Below are 25,203 nucleotides of genomic sequence, written 5' to 3' on the forward strand. Positions count from 1 at the left end.
AGGCCCATAGTGACCACGTCTGCGTACCGTAAGTCATCACTGGCAACACACATTGGTTGAAAACCTTCGTCTTCAGACACTGTGGTATTTGGGACGAGAAGATTTTACGGAGCTTCTCGAACGCTGCCCATCCGAGTTGGATTCGACGTGACCTCTGTTGCGAAATTGGACCTGCTTAGTTGTCCTTTTTAATATGACAAATATTAATTAATAGTTACGGCATAACAATTAATTACTTAATTAAACATACCGGTTTCGAGTCCCGGTGGGTGCAATCATCTGTATGATGAATATGAATGTTTGTTTCCGATTCATGGATGTTTATTTGTATTTATGTATGTTGAAGTAACTATAATGTATTAGATATATCATTGTCTTGAATCCATAGTTCTTTTGTACGTAATCTTTCTGGGACATCCTATATATTTATATACATAGTCTTTATGCCAGAGCCAATGCCACGAAATCTAATCGCGAACGAATAGACGATTTTAGTATTTTTGGAGAATTTCCCCGTTAATATATAATTTCTTGTTAGATATTTTGTAGCAAAACGATTTTAATCGAACGGTCCGACTGTATTTATTCCAGTACGTTAATGTTTCATGTTCTAGCAACAACAGCTGATGCTCAAACTCAATCCAATTATGCTCTATCCATTAGTAATAGCTCTTCGCTAAGTGTTCTAATGGGGAACAACGTCGTATCTTGTATGTACACAGTTATGAGAACGGTTTCAGAATACACTTGATCCGGTATTACGTTTAAAGACGCATACTGAAATACGGACTTTAAGTTTCTTAATATCGTCAGTTACTTAAAAAAAGTTCAATGGGTCTTTTACTTATCCACTGGTTACTATAGTCTGCTTGACTTTGACAAGTTCCGATTCCAAGTGTTTATCGAATTCAAACACGACAACGTATAACGTAGGTATGTGTGTGTTTCTCAGGGAATTTTCTTTGACGTAAAAGGAAACGGGACTTAACATCAAGTAACAATTCCATATAAAAATTCAAGAGCTACCGGCTGTTACAGCCTACAGGTGGGTGTATGTAACAGCCATCGCTACAATACGTAACAGAAGGGCTCCGCCACAAACAAACAATATTTTGTATTTGTTCAACAGATCACATTCACAAATTACATTAACACAATCAAGAGACCTATAGCTACTGTTTAATCCAACGCTTTTGATTATTCTGAACACCAAATAATGGTTAGAAAACTTCAACAACAAAATTCGTAATAGACCTTTGGATATGTTGATTTTTTGCGCTCTAGGTTACTAAAGATCACTATGGACCTTTTTGTTTGCTAATGATACATCACTGGTTCTCAAAATAAACCTTTATTGAACAAATTTTATAGCATAAACAATACTCCTAGTAAAGTTGTCTCTTAGCCATTATCTTAAAACGCTTTGTAATTTTGAACATTATTCATATTATAGACAATATCCGGACGACCGAGCCTTGCTCGGATTTTTAAGAATGTACAAAACTTGAACAAAAAAAAAACTAATAGGACTTCTGGATTCGAACCGGGGTCTTCTGCTTTCCGGATCACCCAATGTCCCATCTGAGCTATAATAGTCTTGTATATAGTGGCGAAATTTACCTTTTTATTCTAATGTTATTGTAGCTGTTTCTCATTCAAACATGGATAAAACCATTTTTTTAAATTGAAACCTAGCTAGATCGATTTATCACCCCCGAAATCCCCTGCATACTAAATTTTATGAAAATCGTTGGAGCCGTTTTTTTTTTTTATTGAATAGGAGGACAAACGAGCGTACGGGTCACCTGTTGTTAAGTGATCACCGCCGCCCATACTCTCTTGCAACACCAGAGGAATCACAGGAGCGTTGCCGACCTTTAAGGAAGGTGTACGCGCTTTTTTGAAGGTACCCATGTCGTATCGTCCCGGAAACACCGCACAAGGAAGTTCATTCCACAGCTTTGTAGTACGTGGAAGAAAGCTCCTTGTAAACCGCACTGTGGAGGACCGCCACACATGCAGATGGTGAGGATGATATCCTAACTTGTGGCGTGTCGTGCGAAGGTGGAATTCGGCGGCAGGAATTAGGTAAGACAGCTCTTCGGAACACTCCCCGTGGTAAATGCGGTAGAAGACACGCAATGAAGCGACGTCTCTACGCAACGCCAAGTGATCCAGCCATTCACAGAGTACTGGGTCCCCGACAATTCGCGCTGCTCTGCGTTGCACGCGGTCAAATGGATCGAGCTGATACTGGGGTGCGTTAGACCAGAGATGACAGCAATACTCCATGTGTGGCCGGACCTGCGCTTTGTACAGCGCTAGAATGTGGGCCGGCTTGAAGTATTGCCGTGCTCTATTAATGACGCCCAGTTTCTTTGAAGCCAATTTGGCTTTGCCCTCCAGATGGCCACGGAATTGGCAATCGCTCGAGATTTCGAGACCCAGTATTCCGATACTAGGCGAGGCTTTTAGGGAAGTGTTGTCGAAGAGCGGTGATGCGTTTCCGAGATTCAGATTATATATATATATATATATATATACAAGAATTGCTCGTTTAAAGATATAAGATTTAATTTGTCTATGTATTAAGCATATCACAGTCAATGTAAAATAATCTATTTCATTAAAATACTTCAATTAAAATAATTCAATCTATAAATCGAATCCCTTTTTTCTTACAGAGTAACGCTAGGCTACTGTTGAATTTCTAGTATATTCTTCCCACGAGCTCAACTTTATCCGAAAATATGTCAGATTCAGTAATTTAAATTAAATATAAATATCTATTTATAAATATAGACAATGCATAAGCGCTTAGTTTTTTACAAGACAATTTTATATAAATATATTTCAATATTATTATTATATATGAATATTTTATATTTATGTTGTTTGACTTCGCTTTTGACTTTACGTATTCGACCAATCTTTTAGTGACAATTTACTTACTTACACCATACAAAAAAAAATAAGTTTGATCTCAATTTAAATAATTAGTCTGTTTTTGTAAACCTGTTTGACTTTGCGCCGAAGAAATCACTGTATTAGCTTAAGCCCGTTGCCTTGCCTTATATTTCGAAGAAAACAAAAAAAAAAACATTTTTTGACTTTGAGTTTGACAATTCTCGCCGGTTGCAGTTGTTGTTTGTTATAACTTGAAACTTCTAAGTTCTAATAAATATTGAATCTCGTATATTAAAATATTAGAAGTTGTGTGTTATTTTGCAGCGAAAAAATATTATTTATACAAAAAATATAGGGTTTTCTATAGCCCTTTATTATTTCTTGCTTAAACTGTGTTAAACTATTTGAGTTACAAATCTGGATGAAGATAATATTATAATGATTGCGGCCTCCGAACCGTTGGTAATTAAATTTAAATATAATAAATAAAATTAACTTGAATATACTAATAATGCTATTTATCAACAAACAATAATGTTGTTTACAGGAGTTTGTGCCACATGGGAGAACTGTTCTTGCAAAACATCCTGGTCAAATTTATGGCAAAAATCACAATGTTTCAGCATCTGAAAACTCCCTGTTATATAAATTAACCAACTTTGGTATAAAAGATGACAGTATTTTGGATGTTAAGGAAGAGGAACAGGAATGGTGGATGATCAGACAAGTTTATTATAAGACACAAGGTATTTTGGTATAATTGTTGGGGTTTGATTGGCACCCAAGGCGTTAGCTAGTACTACCCTGAACTCAACTTTACTATAGCTACAATTTTAATGTCTGATATAAGTTGATATTAGACAAATTTAGTATGTTAAGTTCAAGAAAAATTTAAAACTATGTGGGTGACTAAGTAGTATATTGTTACCAATATTTGGAGGGCACTTGGTTCCTTGGGTCATTCAGTAAATCCAAAAAATCACACAAAATATGTACTTATTTATAACAAACATTAACATAATTTGGGCTAGTGTCCTCCAGTAAGCATTTGATGTCTGTATTGAAAGACACAACTCTTCATCCATTTCAATTCTTACTGTAGATAAACGTAATTCTTTAATGAATTAACTAAAACAGTAAACAAATATAATCTTTATTTAAAATTAATGATAGTTTGTGTTGGTGCTACATGCAAGTTTTACATTCCGGTTTCATTTAGAAATAAAAATGATGTGTAAAAGTGTTTGTGAAGATCTATTTACTGAAATAAATATCATTTATCAATTGCATATGAGTGTGTGTATGTGTATCTGTGTTTTGTGAACATAATATGTACAATTTTTGTAGTATCTTTACAAATACAGTAGAGCCTCGATAATCCGTACTCAGGCTAATCCGAACGTCGCTATAATCCGAACTGCATACCCCACCCCACTTCCTCGCCTTCGCCTCGCTGCTATGTTGTTTATTAATTAGTCTGCAGTTACGACTGCCACGTTGCGCGTCCATTCCACGTTTTTCTGCTCTGTACTCGTGCGCGGCGTGTTTTTTGAGGTTATAAAGATGGTTCCAGCACCAAAACGCAAACATAAAACTTTGACTATAGCCGAAAAGTGCACCATACTAGACAGTTTAAAGGTCGGAGTGTCGGCAACTTCTCTTGCTTGTAAGTATGGCGTTGGAAAATCAACAATTACAGACCTCAAGAAAAATGAGCAAAAATTGAGATCTTTTATAGCTAAAACTGAGAAAGGACCAGGGTTCAGAAAAACTCTAAAATTACCAGAGAATCCAGTGCTAGAAGAAGCACTGTTCACATGGTTTTTAGAACAAAGACGACGCCACATTCCATTGTCTGGTGAGGTCGTAATGGAAAAAGCGAGATTCTTCCATAAAAAAACTAACAGGTTCGGATTTTTCTGCAAGTAGAGGATGGCTTGATAATTTTAAAAAACGTCATGGCATACGTCAGCTGAAAGTGTCAGGTGAGAAAGTCTCTAGCAATACGGAAGCTGTTCAACCATTCCAAGAAAAATTCCTAAACGAGATAAAAGAAAAGAACCTTTGCCCTGAACAAATTTACAATGCCGACGAATCAGGATTGTTTTGGAAGGTTCTGCCGGACAAAACTTTAGCCTCTTCTGCTGAAACTAGCGCTCCTGGGTCGAAAGTGTCTAAAGAGCGAATAACTTTTATGCCTTGCGCAAACTCTACAGGGAATCACAAATTACCATTGCTAGTTGTGGGGAAGGCAAAAAAGCCAAGATCTTTTGGATCTGTAAAATTACCAGTGCATTATGAAGGGCAGAGGCGTGCTTGGGTAACCAGAGATATTTTTCTCGAGTGGTTTAGAGGCCATTTTGTTCCTGAAGTCAAACGCCATTTAAAAAAAATGGGACTGCCACAAAAAGCATTGCTACTCTTAGACAATGCCCCTGGACATCCAAATGCTGAAGATTTGACAACAGAAGACGGCAACTTCTCTGTACTGTACATGCCTCCAAATTGTACGCCTTTGATCCAACCTATGGATCAAAACGTAATCCAAAATGTCAAGATAAATTACAAAAAGAAACTCCTGATTCAAATGTTCGTGCAGCAAGAAGCCGATGAGGCTTTAACCTTGCATGATGTTATAAAAAGCGTCACAATTAAAGACGCCATTTTTTCGCTAGCGCAATGTTGGGATCATGTATCATCGTCTTTTATCGAAAAATCTTGGAAGCCTCTTTGGCCTGAAAAAATAAATTCAACAGAAGATAGATCAGAAGAAAATGATGACTTCGACGTAGAAGACGATCTCCCGCTCAGTCTTTTAGGTAATCGTGGTTATACAGAAGAAACCATTTCCACTTTCTTGTCCATGAGTGAAGAGGAGAATTGCACAGATCCTATAACTGATGATGAGATCATAACCCAAATAACGCAAGAGAATGACGAGTCTTTAGCTGAAGATTATTTTGCTTCAAATGTCAAGAAAATTACTCATTCACAAGCCATATCATCTTTGAACACTTGCTTGGAGTGGGCTGAAGAAAATGACCTGTCCTTATCGGAAAAGATGATGCTACGTAACTTGAGCGACAAAGCTTTTTTCTGGTCCATCAACAGGACTCGCCAAACTAAAATAGATCAGTTTATGACTAAATAGACAATTTACACCTTACGTATTTTATGGTACCTAATTATTATGTAAATGTACGGTAAGCAACGAGCCGGGCTTTTTATTTGCATTACGACTGTAGTCCTTACGCTGCTTGTAATAAGAGCGTTCCCAAGGTCAATATGTAAAGCCCAGCTCGTTGCTTACTGTACCTCTTAAACTATGTATATAATTAAACACTATTTTAAGAATAAAAATGTTTTTTTTTCTCCTTACATACTATAATCCGAGTGAGTCCGAACAGGGGTTAGTTTTTGCTAGTTCGGATTATCAAGGCTCTACTGTATGTACACATTTTTAAATTTCTATATCTTAATTATTTCTTCAGTTCTTATCTAATCAATCATGTTTAGATACACCTTTATAGCTTTCCTACAGTGAAATATTATTGAGATGTATGTGTTATTTGATTTGTTTATTTTATTTTATATTTATCATTAATGGTCTTTGTATTGTCTTCTAGTGGTTTCAGTTCTACATTTTATTGGTCTTTTATTATAATATTGATTTCTTCCATCTAAAACAAGAAGACTCAAGTCTATAGAGACTCTTGAGTACTTTTTCAGCTACTTCTTTCTAACTGACAAAACATTAGCATCCATATACAATTTTTCAGTAGGATATAACCTCCTTTTAAACAACATAATTTTAAGTTACTGAGTGATAAAATTAGGGCCATTCAAGACCATATATATATAATAGCCAATACAAGTACTGGATACTGGTGTTCAGTAAGAATGTAAAAAGTTATTAGTACATAGTGAAATATATTACTGACTGCTGCAACATGTAGTTAAATATTTGTGGATTTAACAATTTGTTATTTTTTTATAGTGATAACCCTCACTTCTGGGATTAATCACAAATTATATTTAAAAACAAAATTTATGAACAATACGGGACTCAAACTCGCTTCCTTTCACATTCCAAGCGACTTGGTACTACATGGATCTCACAACTTTTTAGGTTAGAAGAACTGAGTTGAAAGACTTGCTTTTTACAAGTTATGTTTTTGATGGCTTAAGTCTTACATGATGGTGCTACAATGGGTCCTTACCAATCTCTTTTTTGAAACTTTACTTAAAATTTATCAAAGTCGGAGGTGGTTAGATGTTGAGCACAACCTGCGGTTGAGAGACACTCGTCAAGTGGGCATAAATATCAATTTAATGTCTTTAGTACAAAATGTTTGTTGTTTAATAAATGTTATACAACTGATTGAGTGCAAACTAAGCATAGTCGCCGTCCGCACGCCCTTCGTATGTAACGTGAACCAAATGGGTGTGGGCAGAGAAAAATGTAAACAGCCGCAGGCAGCTCTATCCAAACTCCTATAATTGGGGTACATTATTCCTTTTTTTCTTATTTCTTTTATCTAAACTTCCTTTAATGTCCTTATTTCCTGAAAATAAATACGTATGTTCTCACTACTTAATACCAATATACGCTTTAAGATAAACACGACTTTTATTACAAAGTGTATAATGCAAACATTTATTCCATTATGAGATGTCGGTACACTTTTGTACCTTTTTTACACAATTGTACCTTTGAAAATATAACAGCATAATAAACTTCATTTACGATTTCACAGACAAATTTCAAACATGATTTTATCCCCTGCAAACGCTACTCCATGTATGAAATAGCAAGTTTCCCATGCTTACAATTGCATTTAGATGTTTTTATTCCACATTCAACTTTAGTCTTAACCAATAAGACTATTATCTCTTATGTTATCATTATTAATTTAGCCATAACACCTATATGTATTAAAAAATTAGTCTTGCTCTCCTGCGTTAGTCTGGGCCGTTCGACACTCATTAGCAAATAGGTCATATTCATTTTACCAGGTTTAAGTTGAGAAATATTCATATTTCTTGTAGCAAGTGTTAAAGGGCTTGTTTTATTTATCAGATTTTTGGTTCTATTATATCAGTTGGATCATCATATATACCAATGGGAGGCTCCTTTGCACGGGATGCCGGCTAGATTATGGCTACCACAACGGCGCCTATTTCTGCCGTGAAGGAGTTATGTGTAAACATTACTGTGTTTCGGTCTGAAGCGCATCGTAGGTAGTGAAAAGTTAAAAATTAAACAAAAACCTATTTCTGAATGATCATAGCCGATATGATAGTAGACCCGACGGTGTGGGGGGAGGGTCATATATCATCAAGCAATTATGTGGTGTAAAAGAGTAAAATATCGAACGTATTTAAAATGATAAGGATTAATATAGAACTTGTGTAAACAGCTTTCATATGACCGCTTTATAATTGCATTAATTACCCATAAGAGATAGACATATTATGTCATCGCGGACTTTTTATAGACCTATATATAAGATACACAATTCTACCATACATTATTTTGTTATATCTCATAGGGCTTAGACAGCGTTTTCGTACCTCTAACAAATATCGTTAATGTATACAAAAATGCATACAACTTAACTAATTATATATGTAAAATCCTTCCTGGAGAGCCACGCTATCCATTGCTGAAAAGAGCTTGAAAATAGGTGCAGTAGTTTTTGAGTTTATCGTGAACAGACATACAGACTAACACGGTGGAGAACTTTGTTTTACCTGTAAGTTTTCTAAAGTTGCAAAATAAAAAATAAATAAAATAGCTTAACATCTCTTCTGTTATAGATATCACGGAGCCAGAACCAGATGCTCCCAAAGAGTCAAAATATGAGTTTGAATCATTTAGACCTCCGAGCCGCTTGAAACCAGACTTCAATATTTCAATAAAATCTGAGCTAATGAGTGGAGTGAAGAAAGAAGATGCTGGATTTGGTGGCACGTCTCGTGGTGGAAGCGCAAACAGCTCGAGTAACATGTCTAAAAAGTTTAACTTAAACTCATCACAGAACCAACAGCAGAATAAGAAGCCTTTGAATCCTAAAACAGACTGCTTCTATGAAGAGGAATTGTATGTGAAGGGCTGTACTGCAGTATGGTCTAAAGGTAAAAGGCGTTTATTTTCTCAAATTTGATTCCTTTAGAATTCTTTTTGATGTCGTTTATAATATACTAGATACTACTACCGCTTCGGAAACAAATGACGCTCTGAGAGAGAAGAAGCCGCGTAAGAAACTGTATTGTCATTGCTATGGCTATAAAATAATCATAATCTAGTCCCCGGCTGTCGGATCAATTAGATATTCAGCTGTGGAGTAGTAGGATCTATGACAGAGTCATTTTTTAATAAAACATTTAAATTTATTTATAGACTAGCTGACCCGACAGACGTTCTGTATATATAAATAAAATAATGTTTTTTTATGAATTTGTCAATAATATATCATAAAATCAAGAATTGCTTCGTAAAAATGCACCCTGTTGTTGTAATAAAATTGTTTCACAGCATAACTGTCAAAACGTTGCGTCAATAAATTCGACGGGGTACGCATCAAAGGAAAAACAAATTTGTTGTTTTTATTTAATTCCGAGCATTTTCCTATTTATTCACATTTTAAACCTTCCCTGTACTTCCACAAATAATTCAAGACCAAAATTAGCCAAATCGGTCCAGCCGTTCTCGAGTTTTAGCGAGACTAACGAATAACAATTCATTTTTATACATATAGATAATGCCTGAACAGTTGCTGGAACTTTATTATAAAAGTGTATACATTTTTAATGCTATCTTTATCTGTATCTGTATGTATTGTATCTTATGAAGCCTACTAGAATTAGTTACAAGCAATCCCTTATTTCTAGTGTTATAATAATGAAAATCACTATTATGAGCAAAAAGGTGACGATTTTTCTGAATGTGTAAATAATTTTTATAAATGTACTGACACTACATACTGACATAATATTTATTTCTTTAAATTTTTCTTTGGGAGACTGTAACAACTATAACTATGATTATAATAATGCCATAGCACAAAAATCACTGTCTACTCAAATGACAGTGTTTTGTAACACTTAAATTGTACACCTTTTTCTTATTAGATACATATCTCATGATTACCACAATAATGGACTTTATTTTAAATCAAACAATGATTTTTTTTATCACACATTGTTCATATTCGATCCCATGATCGGCTTGCGATCTTCTGGTATACTTAACACATGATTGGAGGCTTTTGAAAGCAAAAGAGAAGCTTTGGCAGTTAGTCCGGTTATAGCGAAGGACTTTGTGTATGGCACAGTGTGCTTATCTCGAAACTTGTCGTATCATATATTTGTCCTCAGGGGCCCACGGGGAGTAACAATAGGGATGTGTGCATTATTGTCCTAATTGAATATAAGAGTAGCACTCGAGGAGAATTCAGAAAAAAAAAAACAATTAAACATTTCTTATATTTGTATTATTTTGTAGGATTAGTATCAACACCAGCAACAAAAACATCGGCCCCTGAGCAACGTGAAACTATTGCATGTTACACGATTGAGAATCCTATAAAACATGCTGTTTTTGCTGATTTCCATATCGACATTAACAATACCATGCTCATTGATGCTCTGAACACGCAAATTGGTGACACGAAAAAAAATATAAAAATAGATGATAACACTGAGCACATACCGGGAAAAATAATGCCATCTCTTGTATTAGTTGATAGTAAATGTATGCGTGTTTACGCTTTGGATGGCAGAGAGTACATCACCAGCATCCCATTTCAAGTGAAAAAAGTTTGGCCGATGAAATATGGTGTGCTTCTAGAAAAAGATACCTTTACTCCTTCGAACATCTCTCTTTTGAAGTTTAATGAATCTCACAATAGCACATTTTCGAAATCGAAAACATTCCCTTTCAACATGAGTGCGAGATTACGAGCTGAATCTATCTCAGGGTATGATCAAGACTGTCCGCTACCAACATGCTTCTCGGTAGCTCACCCTTTAGATGAAGTCACACCTGTATTAATGAAATCGCCATCACAGGGCCTGCAGTATTACAACGATACAGATCTTCAAATTATATTTGTGAGCACATCTCCAAGTATCATACTGTTGTATGATTGGAAGCTCGGAACACACTCCCTGTGGAACATCCGTAAGTCGACACGAGATGAGTGTCTAAATATGTGTCAAAATATAAACTCCACAACAACTGTGTTCAGTCAGTCTTGTGATTTCGTTGGCAGTCCAATGCATAATGTTACGAAGAATCTGAATAGTTGGACGGGCAGCCCATTCCATTCGAAGAAAAGTCCAGCTACACCAACAAGATCCAAACAGAATTCTCCCATGGCAAATATTTTTCACCAACAAGGGTTGTCACCCCATACATCAATAGGTCAAGCCAGTTCCACGTCAGTAATGCCAAATACAATGGCCCAGGTGCCACCATGCCTTCCTCTGTATCCTGATGTCTGCATCGACCATATCTTCACCGACAGTCAGGTGATAAGAAGAGATCGTGTTAAGAATCCGAGTGACATAAAATCATTTCTTCATACTGATCTCATTGGACATGAATACTTGTGTTATATGGTCAAAGTGGATGGAGTTAGTAAACTGCAAATAATGAGATTGAAAAAGTCACACTCAAACATACAGACAAATAGAAGTAACATTATAGTGGGTTGGGTGTCATGTGTGCTTGCTAAGGATGCTGTGGTGCTGGACCATCTGAAGATGATTGCATTGATTGATGAGGCTGGTAATATTGTGCTACGATCTGGCAATAATTTCGTTGGAAAGGTAAGTTATTATGTTTAAATTCATCAAATAAATTTGTATGTAAATTTACTAACTGACAGCATCAACCAAAATTGGGACTTATCTAAATCTACTTCATTTGCTACTAACCTCTGGTTGAACTTGTGTCATATCATATTACTACTGCAGCAAACTTGTGGTGTAGTAGTGTCCTGGGCAAATACTTCACATACACACATAGTTATATTGCTACCAAAAACATCTACGAATCGAAAAGTTAAAAAATTCTTTTGAAGGAACCGATAATCCTTTTTGAAGTTATACTTCTTTACGCGCGTGAATGATGAGAGGGAAACTTTAAATCGCGCGCATCACTGTAACACAAAAGTAACAGGTTGAAGTTGGTTCCTATAATTTTCTGATATTTGCGTCATTTGTTTTTTTTTTTTTTGGTTTCTTCGTCCAATATTAGGACAGGCAAAGGGTTCAAGCCCATAATGCCGTATTCATTATTTAATAATTAATTGCCAAAGCCAACTTTGAAAGATTTGTACAAAATTGTTCTTTCTAAAAAGGTAGAATAGCATGAGGAATAAATCATTTTAATGATTTTTGCTTCGTCATGCCAAAGAAGTACAACTTCTTGCGTGCATACATAAGTACCTACACACACACTTTTTTAGGTTCACGTCGGCGGTGTATTGGCTCGTCTAATTAACTCGTCGTACTCAAAGAGGAATACCTTTCAATCACCGTTCCCTCGGCGAAGCAGCCTGCTACCCACGCGTTGCGAGCCCAACACATTTGACGATTCAGCGCTGCATCTGCTGTCACCTGTGCCACATTCCTCAGCAACCAGGATAGAGCACAAAGAAACCCTAGGTGAGGTATCTCATGTTGGCTATACAATAAACCAGATTTTTGTGTGCTGCTACTTGGACTGCGTTGAATTCGGGAAATTCAGGATAAAATATATCCTATACTAGCTGACCCGGCAAACGTTGTTTTGCCATATAAAGTATAATTCACGCGATAGTTTTATAAGTAATAAAATATTGCCTTTATTATAGCCTATACATCATTTTGTTATATTGTCAATAGTTTTTGCAGCGCACGCAGAAATAGGTTTCGATTTTACACCTTGTGTTACAAAATAGCAATTTTATTACGGATCCCTAATTTTGAAAAAAAAAAACATAGCCTATAGCCTTCCTCGATAAATGGACTACCCAACACTGAAAGAATCATTCAAATCTGACCAGTAGTACCAGAGATTAGCGCGTTCAAACAAACAAACACTGCAGCTTTATAATATTAGTATAGATTATTTAAATTTCTTGATGATCGGTTGACTGTATAGACCTGAAAGTATTTGTAAGGATGTGCAAGGAACTCTGACTCTCTCCGTCGGTCAATATTATAGAAGTCGCCTCAATACGTTTTCCACCAACATAGTGACAATATTCCTATATTATAATGACTTTTTTATGGAAGAGGAGAGCAAACCTGTTGGTTAGTGATCTCTAGCAATACCGAAATTACAGTAGCATTCTAAATAAAATTAGGATAAATAAGGGAGTTTCAATCCAAGGTTTGATTGTACGTTACACAAACTAGCTAGGCATACGCATATTATCTAGGTTGCAAGAATGACATGGGTAAAAACTTACTGGTTGGGTGTTAAATAGAAGTTCGATTATAGAATAAAAGAACTAAATTTATCTGAATTATCTTGGAATCTAGTATATGTATATTATTTAGACTCTAAATAGGTAGGCTATGCTTATTGGCATATATTTAATGCACGCCCCATAACCATAATGTTAAAACCAGGAACAGACATAAGCTTATAATGCCTGCTACTCGGCTAAGTCGAGTTAGTAAATCTTTTGTGGGGCGATGTATATGCTTTTACAACAAGATCCCAGAAAATGTTCAAAACAAAAGTATTACGTTATTCAAAAGAATTAATTATACCACAGAATGGAAATGGAGCGACCGCCCTCAGATTATTTAATAATAAGTTTAATTGTACAATATTACTTTGTAAACATATCTTTTGATGAAAAAAAAGCCCGCTGAGTTTGTTGTCTTCATCATTCTTCTCAGGCCTGAGGCATTCATTTTGGAATGGGTGGTAGGTTTTTTTAATTTCAAGAAGTGATGTCAAATCCTATTTTGTACAAAAATATTGGAATTTAAATTTGAAAAAAAAAACTGAACTTCGGTATAGTAAGGGCACACGTTCCCTAGCTAGTAGCCTCGATTTCCACATCACATTCTTATATACCTGAGGGCAGGCTAGCCAGCGCAATCAGGGGGCACAAAAGATTCTAAGATTTAAGTGTTTTTCAACCCCAAATCATTTTTATAAATAAAATTATAAAAAATATAAAAGACGTGTGGCACTCGGGGACCGCCCCGGGTAAAGCTATTGCAAAGCATTTTTTATCAACTCATGCAATTATAATTATTTATTTATTTTATTTATGCAGTTTTTTCTTGATAAAATTAATTTAAAAAAAAGCAAACGGCAAGTGAGTAAAATTTAACTTGCAAGATTTGATTACAGGCAGACAACGGGACAGGTGAAATTAAATAAAAATGCTTGTCATAATAATAAAAATTAAAAAACGTGATAAAAAAAAATAACGAAATTAAAAAAAATCAAGACGTACCCCAGGCTCGAAACTGAGACCTTCTGTACAAAAAGACATAGAAATATCTATATAGATCTACGGATCTTATGGAATTTCTGGATTCGGTCTCCAGGCTCAAGGCCCGCGATAGAAGCTAAGAAAAACATCGAAATGGTAATATGGTTGTCTCTGCTCAGGTATATCCGGCCTACGTGACGCTTGTGGCGAGAGAGTCAGCGTGGTGTTCGAGTCGGGACAAACGTACCGCATCGCACTGCCGGCCGCGCCGCACGACGCCGCGCCGCTTCTGCGTGCGGCACGCCGCGCGCTTGCAGCCACATTGCCTCACGACCTGGCCGCACAAGTACGCAGGTTTTTGGACCTCGATACATAGAGATAGGCCGCCATCTTTTAATAATTATAAGCCACGATCATGGCATCGACTCAACTTCTGTATTGATGACAAAAAGTAAAGTATTCTATTCTTCCTACTGTGGCTTTTATTGTAATTTAGCCAATGTCATCTTAAAGTAGACCACCAAGCTTATAGTGTTTGTTTTCTAAGTTTATCAGTAATGGTGAGTAGGTACAAGGTAGGTTTTAGAATCTTTAATAGAGTATTTAAAGCATGGGTGTAGATAAAATATATTTACACATAATATTTACAAAAGGAGTGAAAACTAGAGAGAGGAGACATTTAAATGAAATTGAGCGGGAAACTTCACCAGGTATAAAATTGTACAAAGTAGATTGCATTAAAGGACAATTGAAGAACAAATAATTCGCATTTCCCACATCTGGCATATTCACAAGGGAATGATCTGTAGTCCTAAGTTTAGCTCGAAATACTGGATTACAAGCGTGGTTAAGACATAAGCGGCAAATAGTTGATATTGCTGTTTTATTGGGAATCCTATATTTGAAGAACCTGGATTTTTAGGGATATCGGGTTGGAGTTCTCCTTATAATTTGCCTTTTGAAATTTTGGACTGGCCATATATTGGACCGTGGAGTATTGTTTGAAAAATTATGTCATCGGAAGGTACTGTTAATGTAAGTGGGTGAGGTTTTACCAGTACTTTGTACGAATGAAACAGTAGCTAGCAGTTCCGAGTAATACACTTATTATTAGGCTTGGGAGACTGAGATAGAGTCAGTGGGTAACACAGCCGTATCTTTTTCTGCTGCTAGAGAATTTAATACCCCAATTATACTTAACATCTTATGTCTTAATGTGAATTTTCGGGTTTTTCAATAAAATTCCTGAGTGTCACTGCACTATTGTGAGCAGGGCTTATCGCTTACCATCATTTAAATGTCCTGCCTGCCCTTTTGCAAAAAATCCTTGAACCAAAAAAGCATTTTAAACTCGTAACTAACTGCTTTTCTGTTCAATTTCAGGTTATAATAAAATGGTACGGAGTACGAAATGCTCCTGGCACCCAGGATTTCACACCGGAAGACGAATGGGAATTGTTTTCCAATTTACTGCTCTCCTTAATAGGCTATGATGTTGACAGACTGAGCCCAAGCAAAACTGATGAAGAGCACTCGGAAGTTGTCACAAAAAAACAGAGGACATCAAACGATGGCTCTCAGGATGACTGGGAGTATCTACTCAACTCCAAAATGCACAAAGCTATTGGTCATTCGCTGTCCCATGTCCTCAATTTGCCTGCTGTAGCAACAGACAATCAGCGTGCGAAGACTAAGAACAGAAACACAGAAAAATCACTCCAAATTAACACAAACGCATTGCTATTTCCGTATATGATCCATATATTCTACGCTTTCCATTTGGTGTATGAAGATTTTAAGCTGAATACACTCTTAGATGCAGATATGAAGCTCCTGATCAAGTTTCTACATCAAATAGCCAGGGACTTAGGTTTAGATAAGTATTTGAATCACTACTGGATGGATTTTCCGACGGAAATCAACCTTGATGATAATGATGCTGAGCACGTATCGGAGGTGGTGATGAAAAGTCTAGTGCAGCCGAATTACTTCAGCGCGGAGCCTCCAAATATTTTCAGCTATTTGTATGGGATTCTCCGGGAGGCTGATGTCGGCTATTACCCCTATATGTCACAAGTTAATGACTTGACGAAAGATATGATTGAGGTTGGTATTGCATTCAATGTATTGTGTACCACTTATTTTGTTTTATGTATTTGATCCACTAACCCTTTTTATGGAAAAAGTCAAAAGACAAATGAGTATACATACTTACGGGTCATCTGATGGTATGTGACCACAAAGACTTATAACACTAGAGGAATCACAACAGCGTAACTGACATTATAGAGCGTTGAATAAACTTACATGAGTACGTAATATTCGTACGACGAGGATTGAACCGGGGAGCACCGGTGAGAGTTAACGGTTCTACCTATTACGTCACCGACTCTTATAGTGTGTGAAGCAGTAAGGGAAAATAAAAACAGAATTCCAACACAAACCACTGTATTATGTACAGATTTTACAATTGGACCTAGTTCCTGAAAAACCTTCCAAGCATCACATTTTAAGAAATTCGTGTTTAAAGTTTAATAAATATTATTGTATTCCATACATGTGGGTTAGACTACTGAGTCATGATATCATTTAAAGAGTGACAGTAGGGCTGCTGTTTTGTCAGTCCGCTAATATGAATCACGTGAATAGTTTTGTGTTCTTAACTCAATTTCGACATGATTGTGGTTTGGAACGTTTTTCTGGAATAGTCCAATTGTAACCTTTAACTTTCATATTATACTCTCGTAATTATTTAACAACACTTTAACACTGCAGTATATAATTTTAATCTCGACTAAGCCATTATGTAGCCTTCGCCAGCAAACTCCACTCCTTACCCCCTCTCCTCTCCTCACCCCTCCTCTACTCATCTCACACTTCACACCGCTACACTACCGCCACCGCGCCGACATCCGCTGCTCACTTCACTCGACTCGTTATAAATGTGTTGGAAGTTTATGAATGATTATTGCACCATCAAAATCAGCTTGACAATATGGGTTCAGGAAAATTTTGCCATTATCAACTGACTTCAAAAAGCTCGCAATTTGTCTGTAATTTTCTTGTTTGTTACCTCAGAACTCTGAATTTATGAACGATACGGGACTCGACCTCTCGCGTTCCGTGTGAGCGCTCTTCCACCGAGTCAACCTTTCGAGTGATGTAAAATTCAAAAATCTTGATATATGTTTGTTCAACTCTCAGGTTGTGGTTTTCAAATTATGTAATTAATCAGGGTTATCATTTAAAAAAAATAACAAATATTATTTATTTTCGACCTTCTATAGCTCAGTGGTTAGTGACCCTGCCTACTGAGCTAGGTCCCTAGGTAGCTAGGGTTGGCATCCCGGTAGGTGCAAACATTTATATTATGATGAATCCATGACTCGAAAACAAACAGCCATATGTTTGTTTTCGAGTCTTGGATGTTTATATGTATTTATGTATGTTTAGGTAAGTAACTGTTTTAAATATATCATTGTCTTGTACCCATAGCACTATGCCTAGTTTTACATTACCTACTAATCTGTGTAAAAGTATGTCAATAGTATTATTATTTTTATCGTAGATACTCACAATAGCCGGCTACGGACTGAACGCTGGCGTGCAGAGTGTGAGCGGGAAGGAAACACTAGCGGCCAGCACCCCGCGCGGTCATTCGTCTCAGTCTAATGTACCGCCTGCACAACAGGCCGTCCTCTTCGCACACCAGCGAGGTAAAGGCATAAAAGGCATTAATTTTCTCATAATTGATTCGTTTAGAATTCTTTCTGATGTCACTTGAAACACTACCACCACTTCGGAAATAAATAGCGCTCTGAAAAAGGGCGCAAGAAACTCTCCCAGCATCATTTTTTGCGCTCTTTTTAGTAAAATATACAATATTGTACTGTTATTGTTATCGCTGTAAAATAATCATAATCTAGTCCCAGGCTGTCCGATCACTTAGCTGTGGATTTGTAGGATTTACGACAGAGACATTTTTTATTAAGACATTTAATTTTTTTAGATAATGACCCTTTCACTAATCCAACCAAAAACGCGTCTTAAGGGAGAAAACGTATTAAGTGAGACATGAGGACAGGAAAATAAAGCGTACCTACTACTTATAGTTTTTTATTATTTTCTAATTTCGTATATTATGTAGGTATTAAATAAAACACTTATATAAAACCTTAATATACTGTAATTAATTAGTTCGTAGTTATCATTTATTTTGGTTTGACAGGAAGATTTTGATGCATTAGCGATTTCAAGATTTTCAACATAATTTAACTACAACCGACTCAAAGAAGCCACATAGCGTCTTAAATCATTAACAGGTGATAATGTCAGGGCGTTTGACAAAATCTGAGTTGACTTGTTTTCGTGTTCATCTTGTTATTCATATTCTCAATAAAATCTTCATTTGATTGAATTTCGTATGGTGCCACATTGTCATCAATGGACAGTCGTATGACGTATTCGAAATGAATGTAATTCGTATTGTAACCGTTTTAGTCAAAATAAATAAATAAATAAATTGCTACCGGTCCACATGAGAGTTTTCGTAAGTCGGGAAACAGATACTATTTGTGTGTGCACTATTGCGGCGAAGTTAAACCATTCCCTTGTTAGTTAAATGTTTTATTTTTATCTGACCTGAGTAATATTTGTACTTTATTCAGGGTTGACTCCCCGTGAGATGGACAAGTTGCCGCCCGCGCTAGGGCTGCTGCTCTTCACGATCTTCAGTCGCTGCAAGTTGGAGCCTCCGCTGGCCTGGCCGAGCGACGCGTACCGCCTCATCATGAGGGAAGACCTTGCCCTGCAGGCGGAGATGCTGGAGAAGATCAAGTCCAACGACGAGTACACGGAGACTCAATGTACCTACTGTTATATTGTTGTGTACAATTTGTTATTTTTAAAGTGACAACCCTCACTACTGAAATTAATTATATACAAATTAAATTTTTAACCAAGATTAATGAACGAAATCCCAGAAGTGAGGGTTATCACGTTAAAAATAAAATGCTTAGAATTGAAAGAGCGACATCTCAATACAATTTCCTAATATGCAATTATTAGGGTTAACCAGGTTATTAACTGTAAAGTAGATCCTGTAGATGGAGCCACAACCTAAGAGTTGAACAAGAATTACCATAATTTACGACCCACTCGAACCTGGTTGTCTCAGTTGGAAAGAGCGCTCGGACGGAACCCGAGAGGTCGCGGGTTCGAGTACCGTATCGTTTATAAATTTTATTTTTATAGTTACTAATTTTCATATATTTTATGCTAAAAGCTTTCTTCAACCAATTTCAAACGATCATATTGTTACACATTACATATTATTATCGTTCTAATTTCGTTTTAATTAATTGTTAAAGACTCTATGTTGCCTGAATAATAAATAGAAATGGTGAAAATCTATTGCACGGCTTAGAAAGAGTTGATTTACCGAGAGTGAAAAGCGAGACTGTCTTATATCATGTTGTTCAAAAGTACAAATTCATAAATAACATGGTGAACATTTTAAAGCAGCAAAGGACTATTCTATATTAGGAAGAAGTGATCCTGAACTCCCCTTTTGATGCCATACTGTAGAACAGCGTTTTTAAGATCTTTAACCACCTTCCAAAAATATTAGGGAGATGCCAGAAATAATGGTATTTAAAAGTTATTATTTGAGAGTGGTACATACAAACTAATGTTTATATTATATTATTTAATTGTAGCTATATAATGTGTTTTAAACTGAAGTGGTGCACATAGTTCCACGGACAGATGGCCGTTGAGGCAGTAAAGTCCTCGAATGGCGACCACGTACCGGAAGACGCAGTGTCGGTAGACCCCCCACAAGATGGACCGACGATCTGGTCAAGATCGCCGGAATACATTGGATGAGGGCAGCGCAGGACCGATCGTGGTGGAAATCTTTTGGAGAGGCCTTTGTCCAGCAGTAGACGTCTTCCGACTTCTAATATTGACAATCAAATATTTGTATGCCGATTTATAAACAAATTTTGCTGTGCATCTACCAATTGTTAACAACTATGTTTCCACGACTCATACAAGTAAATTAATTTCATTTCAAATTAATGTTACAGCTTTGGCGCTAGAGGTGTTGACAAAGGAAACAGTGTACAGTCAGGTGAAGAGCACTGTGGAGCATGTACGTACGTGTAAGATGGATGATAATGAGATGACCACTGGCATGGAACATCTGCAGACCAAGCTGTTGAGTCTGCTCTATCCGAATGATCACAGGTTAGCTGACGACGATACCATCAACAGTTTTGTGGTTTTACCAGTGGCTCCTTTGCACAGGATGCCGGCTGGATTATAGCTACCACAACGGCACCTATTTCTGCCGTGAATCAGTATTGTGTTTCAGTCTAAAGGGCGCCGCAGCTAGTGAAATTACTGGTCAAATGAGACTTAACATCTAATGTCTCAAAGTCACGAGCGGAATTGTAGTGCCGCTCAGAATTTTTGGGTTTTTCAAGAATTCTGAGCGGCACTGCATTGTGATGAGCAGGCATGTATCACTTATCATCAGCTGAACTTCCTGCTCGTCTCGTCCCTTATTTTCATTTAAAAAAACGCACAAACTTGAGTCTTTTAGGCTCTGAACAAGGTTCATTTTACCTCATTCGTTATGAGAGAACTCTATTTAGAAGATACAAGACTAGTCCACCACTAGTCGTCGATTTCCCGAGAGTGACCTGCACAGCCGGTTATACATTGGTATCCGGTAGGACAGGTCTGTTCCCCTAGTAGGACTTTCCATCTCACATATATAATTTATGCAATAAATATATAGGTGTTCAGTATGAAGAGTAATATAAATACTTTTTTTTTCATCTCGATGAAAAGCTTACTTTTCTCCCTAGATGCGTAATATACTATTACGTGGCCTTCGTGCCGACCTCTGTCATCAAACGACGAAACACTTCTAGTCATTACTTTACCGGGGAGGATGCAGGTAACGCTCTTCTATCAGTGTGTGTGTGGGTGTGTATGTCTTACATATTTTTGTTCTGTCTAATGATGGATGGATGGATTGGCACAGGGCAAGATATACATACACATTAAACTGTTACTGGATATAAGTGCCTTTGTTTTTATATATTTTGTTAAAGGAATATTACCTTTCGCTTAACTTTGGCCAATTTATTTTACTTGAGCCTCGAGTTTTCGACATTTGTACACATAACATTATATTAAATTACTGGGCCAATGAGACTTAACATCTTATGTCTCAAGGTGACGAGCGCAATTGAATAGCCGCTCAGATTTCTTGGGCTCAAGAACCCTGAGTGGTACTGCATTGTAATGGGCAGGGCGTATCAATTACCATCAGCTGACCGTCTTGCTTGTCTCGTACCTTATTATCTTAAAAAAACAACGCTTACATGCTTCTTCCATCGTTTTACTGTTCTGAGATGTAATTGATGAAATGTTGTATTCCTCAGGATGACCGAGGTTTTCAATCTGCTGCAGTCAGCGATCCCGGTCACTATCAACCTGACACAGAGACCAGAAGTCTCCGACCACGACTTCATCGAGGAGCAGGAGAAGCATCTTTTTGCCATCAGCATTAGGACGATGGCTTTGCCGGTTGGAAGGTTACTCAAATAAACATTTTTTTTTATAATAGGAATAATATAGTGATTTTTTGCCAACATACAACTGGTGATTGATGTAATTTCACAAACAACTTTAAGTGTCATTAAGGTATATATTATTTTTACGCCTTCCTTCTAGTATGTAAAAAAGTATAAATTATCTGAAGTTTATCTAGCCGCTTACAGAAGTGAGTGAACTTGCAGATATCGTCATGTTATGGCTACATCAAGGTATATGAGATATTAACACTGACTTAAAATACCACTGGACAGGCTGTTCCATATGTTTGTCAGCAATTTTTTTGTGCCATTTTGAAGCGCCACTCGCGAGCTTCCAGGGAACTAATTTTGACGTATAATACAAATGGCTGCGAGAGAAGCGTACAGTACTCTGAAGTATTATTGCATTTTGAATTAATTTCGGTCGTTTTCCGTGTTCATCAACGTAATGAAGTACACAATTTTTTTGTAAATAGTTTTCCTATCGATGTTTGTTTAGCTGAGGTTGTTATCACCAGTTTTAGTACCGCAGATTCTCGCTATATACAGCGCCAAAATGGCGAATATCAAACAGGCACAAAGGCACTTTGACAGCCACCAGTCCAGTGGTAAATAGCAGCGGTCAGTGGATATTAGTGTTTGTTGTAGTGGTTTTCAAGGTGACAGATGTTCAACCTGTAATCATTTTCGTTGTCCAACATGGCCGCCGCGCATTATTTTTCATGAAAGAAAATTGATATAGTTTCCTAGGTTTTTGAGGTGTCAGAGGACGAGTTGGGACATTTTCTTTGTTCTTTATTTTACATAGGAAGACCAACAGCGTACAATAATTTTAAATATAAGTCTAATAGTGACAAAAAGCCAATAAAAGGTCCTCATGGATAGCAAATTACTAGTTTAAAATAGTTACAAACACTTAAGTTAATACATAGTAGATATAGTTATACTCTGACAATTTATTCAAAGAATTCATTACTCAACAACTGTCTGGCCGATGCTACGCTTGTGCAGAATAGGTCTAAGCCTACCCGCTTATCAATTTTGTTAAGGCTATTGCTGACTCGCTGTACAAGTAGCAATTTTGCCTGTTTTTAGATTTAGCTTATGGTGTGTGTATAGGAGGATTGAAATGCAAAAGACTAACAGGGGCTAAATTATGAAAACTTTCGTGAGAGATGTTTAACTTATTTAGTATTACGGCATTACTCACGATTTATCTGTGTAGGTACCGACTAGTTTCGGACCATTCGGAGGTCTTTCATCATCTCCTTAGCATGTGGAGCGGAGCCAATTTCGATGTATGGTGTCCAATTTGATCCGTTATCCCTCTCGTGTATGGTAGATATAGCATCAGCACAATTTTCCGCCCCCTGAATGACAGTTTTCTCCTCAGGAGAGCCATGGCGTTTACGAAATTGGCTCGCAAAAAAAACTTTGTGTCTCGCTGCTGGAAGATGCATAGAAATCGACCGTCGATCTGATTTTAATAGATAGAATAGGGTTGGGCTCTGCCACCTACTTGGAAACCAGTGTTACAAAATGCATCCCGCAATACCGCAACCCATGCCAGTGCCGATGATAACGTAGTGGACATTGTGAGTACATTTTGTGCACCCGTGGACACCAATAGTGACATAATGTCAGTGATACCGTGCTCGTCATCACTACGAGCCCAAGTCCGCAGTAAGAGACGGGACGTTATCGCGAACCCACTACACTAACCCTGATGAAAGACCTCCGAATGGTCCGAAACTAGTCGGTACCCACATCGATAAATCATGAGTAAAGCCGTATTACTAAATAAACTAACAGGGGTATTTAATTTTATCGAACTTAATAGTTAACTAAGATCATTTATACGTCTAGGTAGACCATGAAAGCTGTGATAACGTCGAAAAAAAAATGGAGTTTGGAACTAACTTTTATTTTGAGCAATTCACGCACACTAACACAAAGTGTCAAATCGCCAATGTAAGACGTAGCCTTGTCACGCACACTAAAGTATTAAATCTGGCCTGCTTTTATCGGATGTTATAACAGCAAGAGACTTTCTAGATGTATAAATTATCTAAGATAGTTAATTAGTCATTAATTGTGACAGAGGCATGCTCACGTTGCGCAGTCTGCCGTGCGCGCCTACTGAGCCGTTGTACTTAGCGGCACTGTGCGTGACGGGGCGCGGCCCTCCTCCCCGCTGCTCGACCGTGTCGCTGAGTGCGGTGGACTCCTCCCCGCACGCGCTGCTGTGGCCCTCCTTCCACAACGGCGTGGCAGCCGGCCTGGCGCTCGTACCCTGCCCTGGTTCCACCATCGACGGCGCCTGGATCGTCTACAACAAGCCCAGGGTGAGCCGGCAAGCGGCAGGAATCACAGCAAACAGTGGGAGCCTCCTTTGTACAGGATGGTTGAGCTACTGGAGAGCCTGTGCCAAAAACATTATGTTTTACTAAGTATCTACAATAATAACATATATTATATAAATACCAGGGGCTTTTTTGCACAGGATGCTGAGTGAAATTACTGGGCAAATGAGACTTAATATCTTGTCTCAAGATGACGAGCGCAGTTGTGGTACCGCTAAGAATTTTTGGGTTTTTCAATAATCTTGAGCGGCACTGCATTGTAATGGGCAGGTCGTATCAATTACCATCAGCTGAACGTCCTGCTCATGTCTCTTACTGTCATTAAAAAAACCTACCTTTACCTACGTAAACTTTGCCGAGTGTGTTAAAACACGAAGCTGACTTTTGGATTGAGCTGTCTTAGCTTAAGCTCAACATAAATTGAGCTGTCGAATGACTATAAAAACGAAATCAATGATGATGCTAAGCTTACACTCAGATAAGTTTTACGTTAGTAAAGTCTGAGCAAAGTCAAATTACACTCTATAGATCCCAGCCTAAGTTCGAGAAACCAAGTTTACTATATTGATACTGAATTGCAAAATTAGATGACTTATGCTGTATAGCTGTTAAACAACTAATAAAATCAGGCCAGGTATTCCTGGGCTTTTTTAGGTATTACTTTAGTGGGCGTTACAAGCTACGTCTTACACTCGCGATTTCTATGACACATGTGTTAGTGTGCGTGAATTACTCAAAATAGAAATTAGTTCTAAAGTCTATTTTTTTCGACGTTTTGACAGCCTTCATAGTTTGTCTAGACCATAGGTTCTCAACGTGGGCGATAACGCCCCCTTGTGGGCGTTTGAGATTTTCGGGGGGGCAGTAGAAGAC

At 37.3% G+C, this 25,203-nt stretch overlaps 1 protein-coding gene across 1 annotated transcript; it reads left to right on the plus strand.

Annotated features, from left to right (window-relative positions):
* Nucleotides 1-3,149: 3,149 nt before the first annotated feature.
* Nucleotides 3,150-24,243, plus strand: LOC126964486 (anaphase-promoting complex subunit 1-like). The gene is made up of 12 exons (XM_050807635.1): nt 3,150-3,369; nt 3,455-3,653; nt 8,728-9,045; nt 10,415-11,742; nt 12,384-12,582; nt 14,537-14,703; nt 15,741-16,463; nt 17,926-18,073; nt 19,025-19,222; nt 20,447-20,606; nt 21,815-21,959; nt 24,069-24,243. Exons 1-12 carry the CDS (start codon nt 3,346-3,348, stop codon nt 24,108-24,110), a joined length of 3,651 nt encoding a protein of 1,216 aa, XP_050663592.1. The 5' UTR covers nt 3,150-3,345; the 3' UTR covers nt 24,111-24,243.
* Nucleotides 24,244-25,203: the final 960 nt, after the last annotated feature.

Source organism: Leptidea sinapis, chromosome 5, assembly GCF_905404315.1.
Source record: "Leptidea sinapis chromosome 5, ilLepSina1.1, whole genome shotgun sequence".
NCBI lineage: Eukaryota > Metazoa > Arthropoda > Insecta > Lepidoptera > Pieridae > Leptidea > Leptidea sinapis.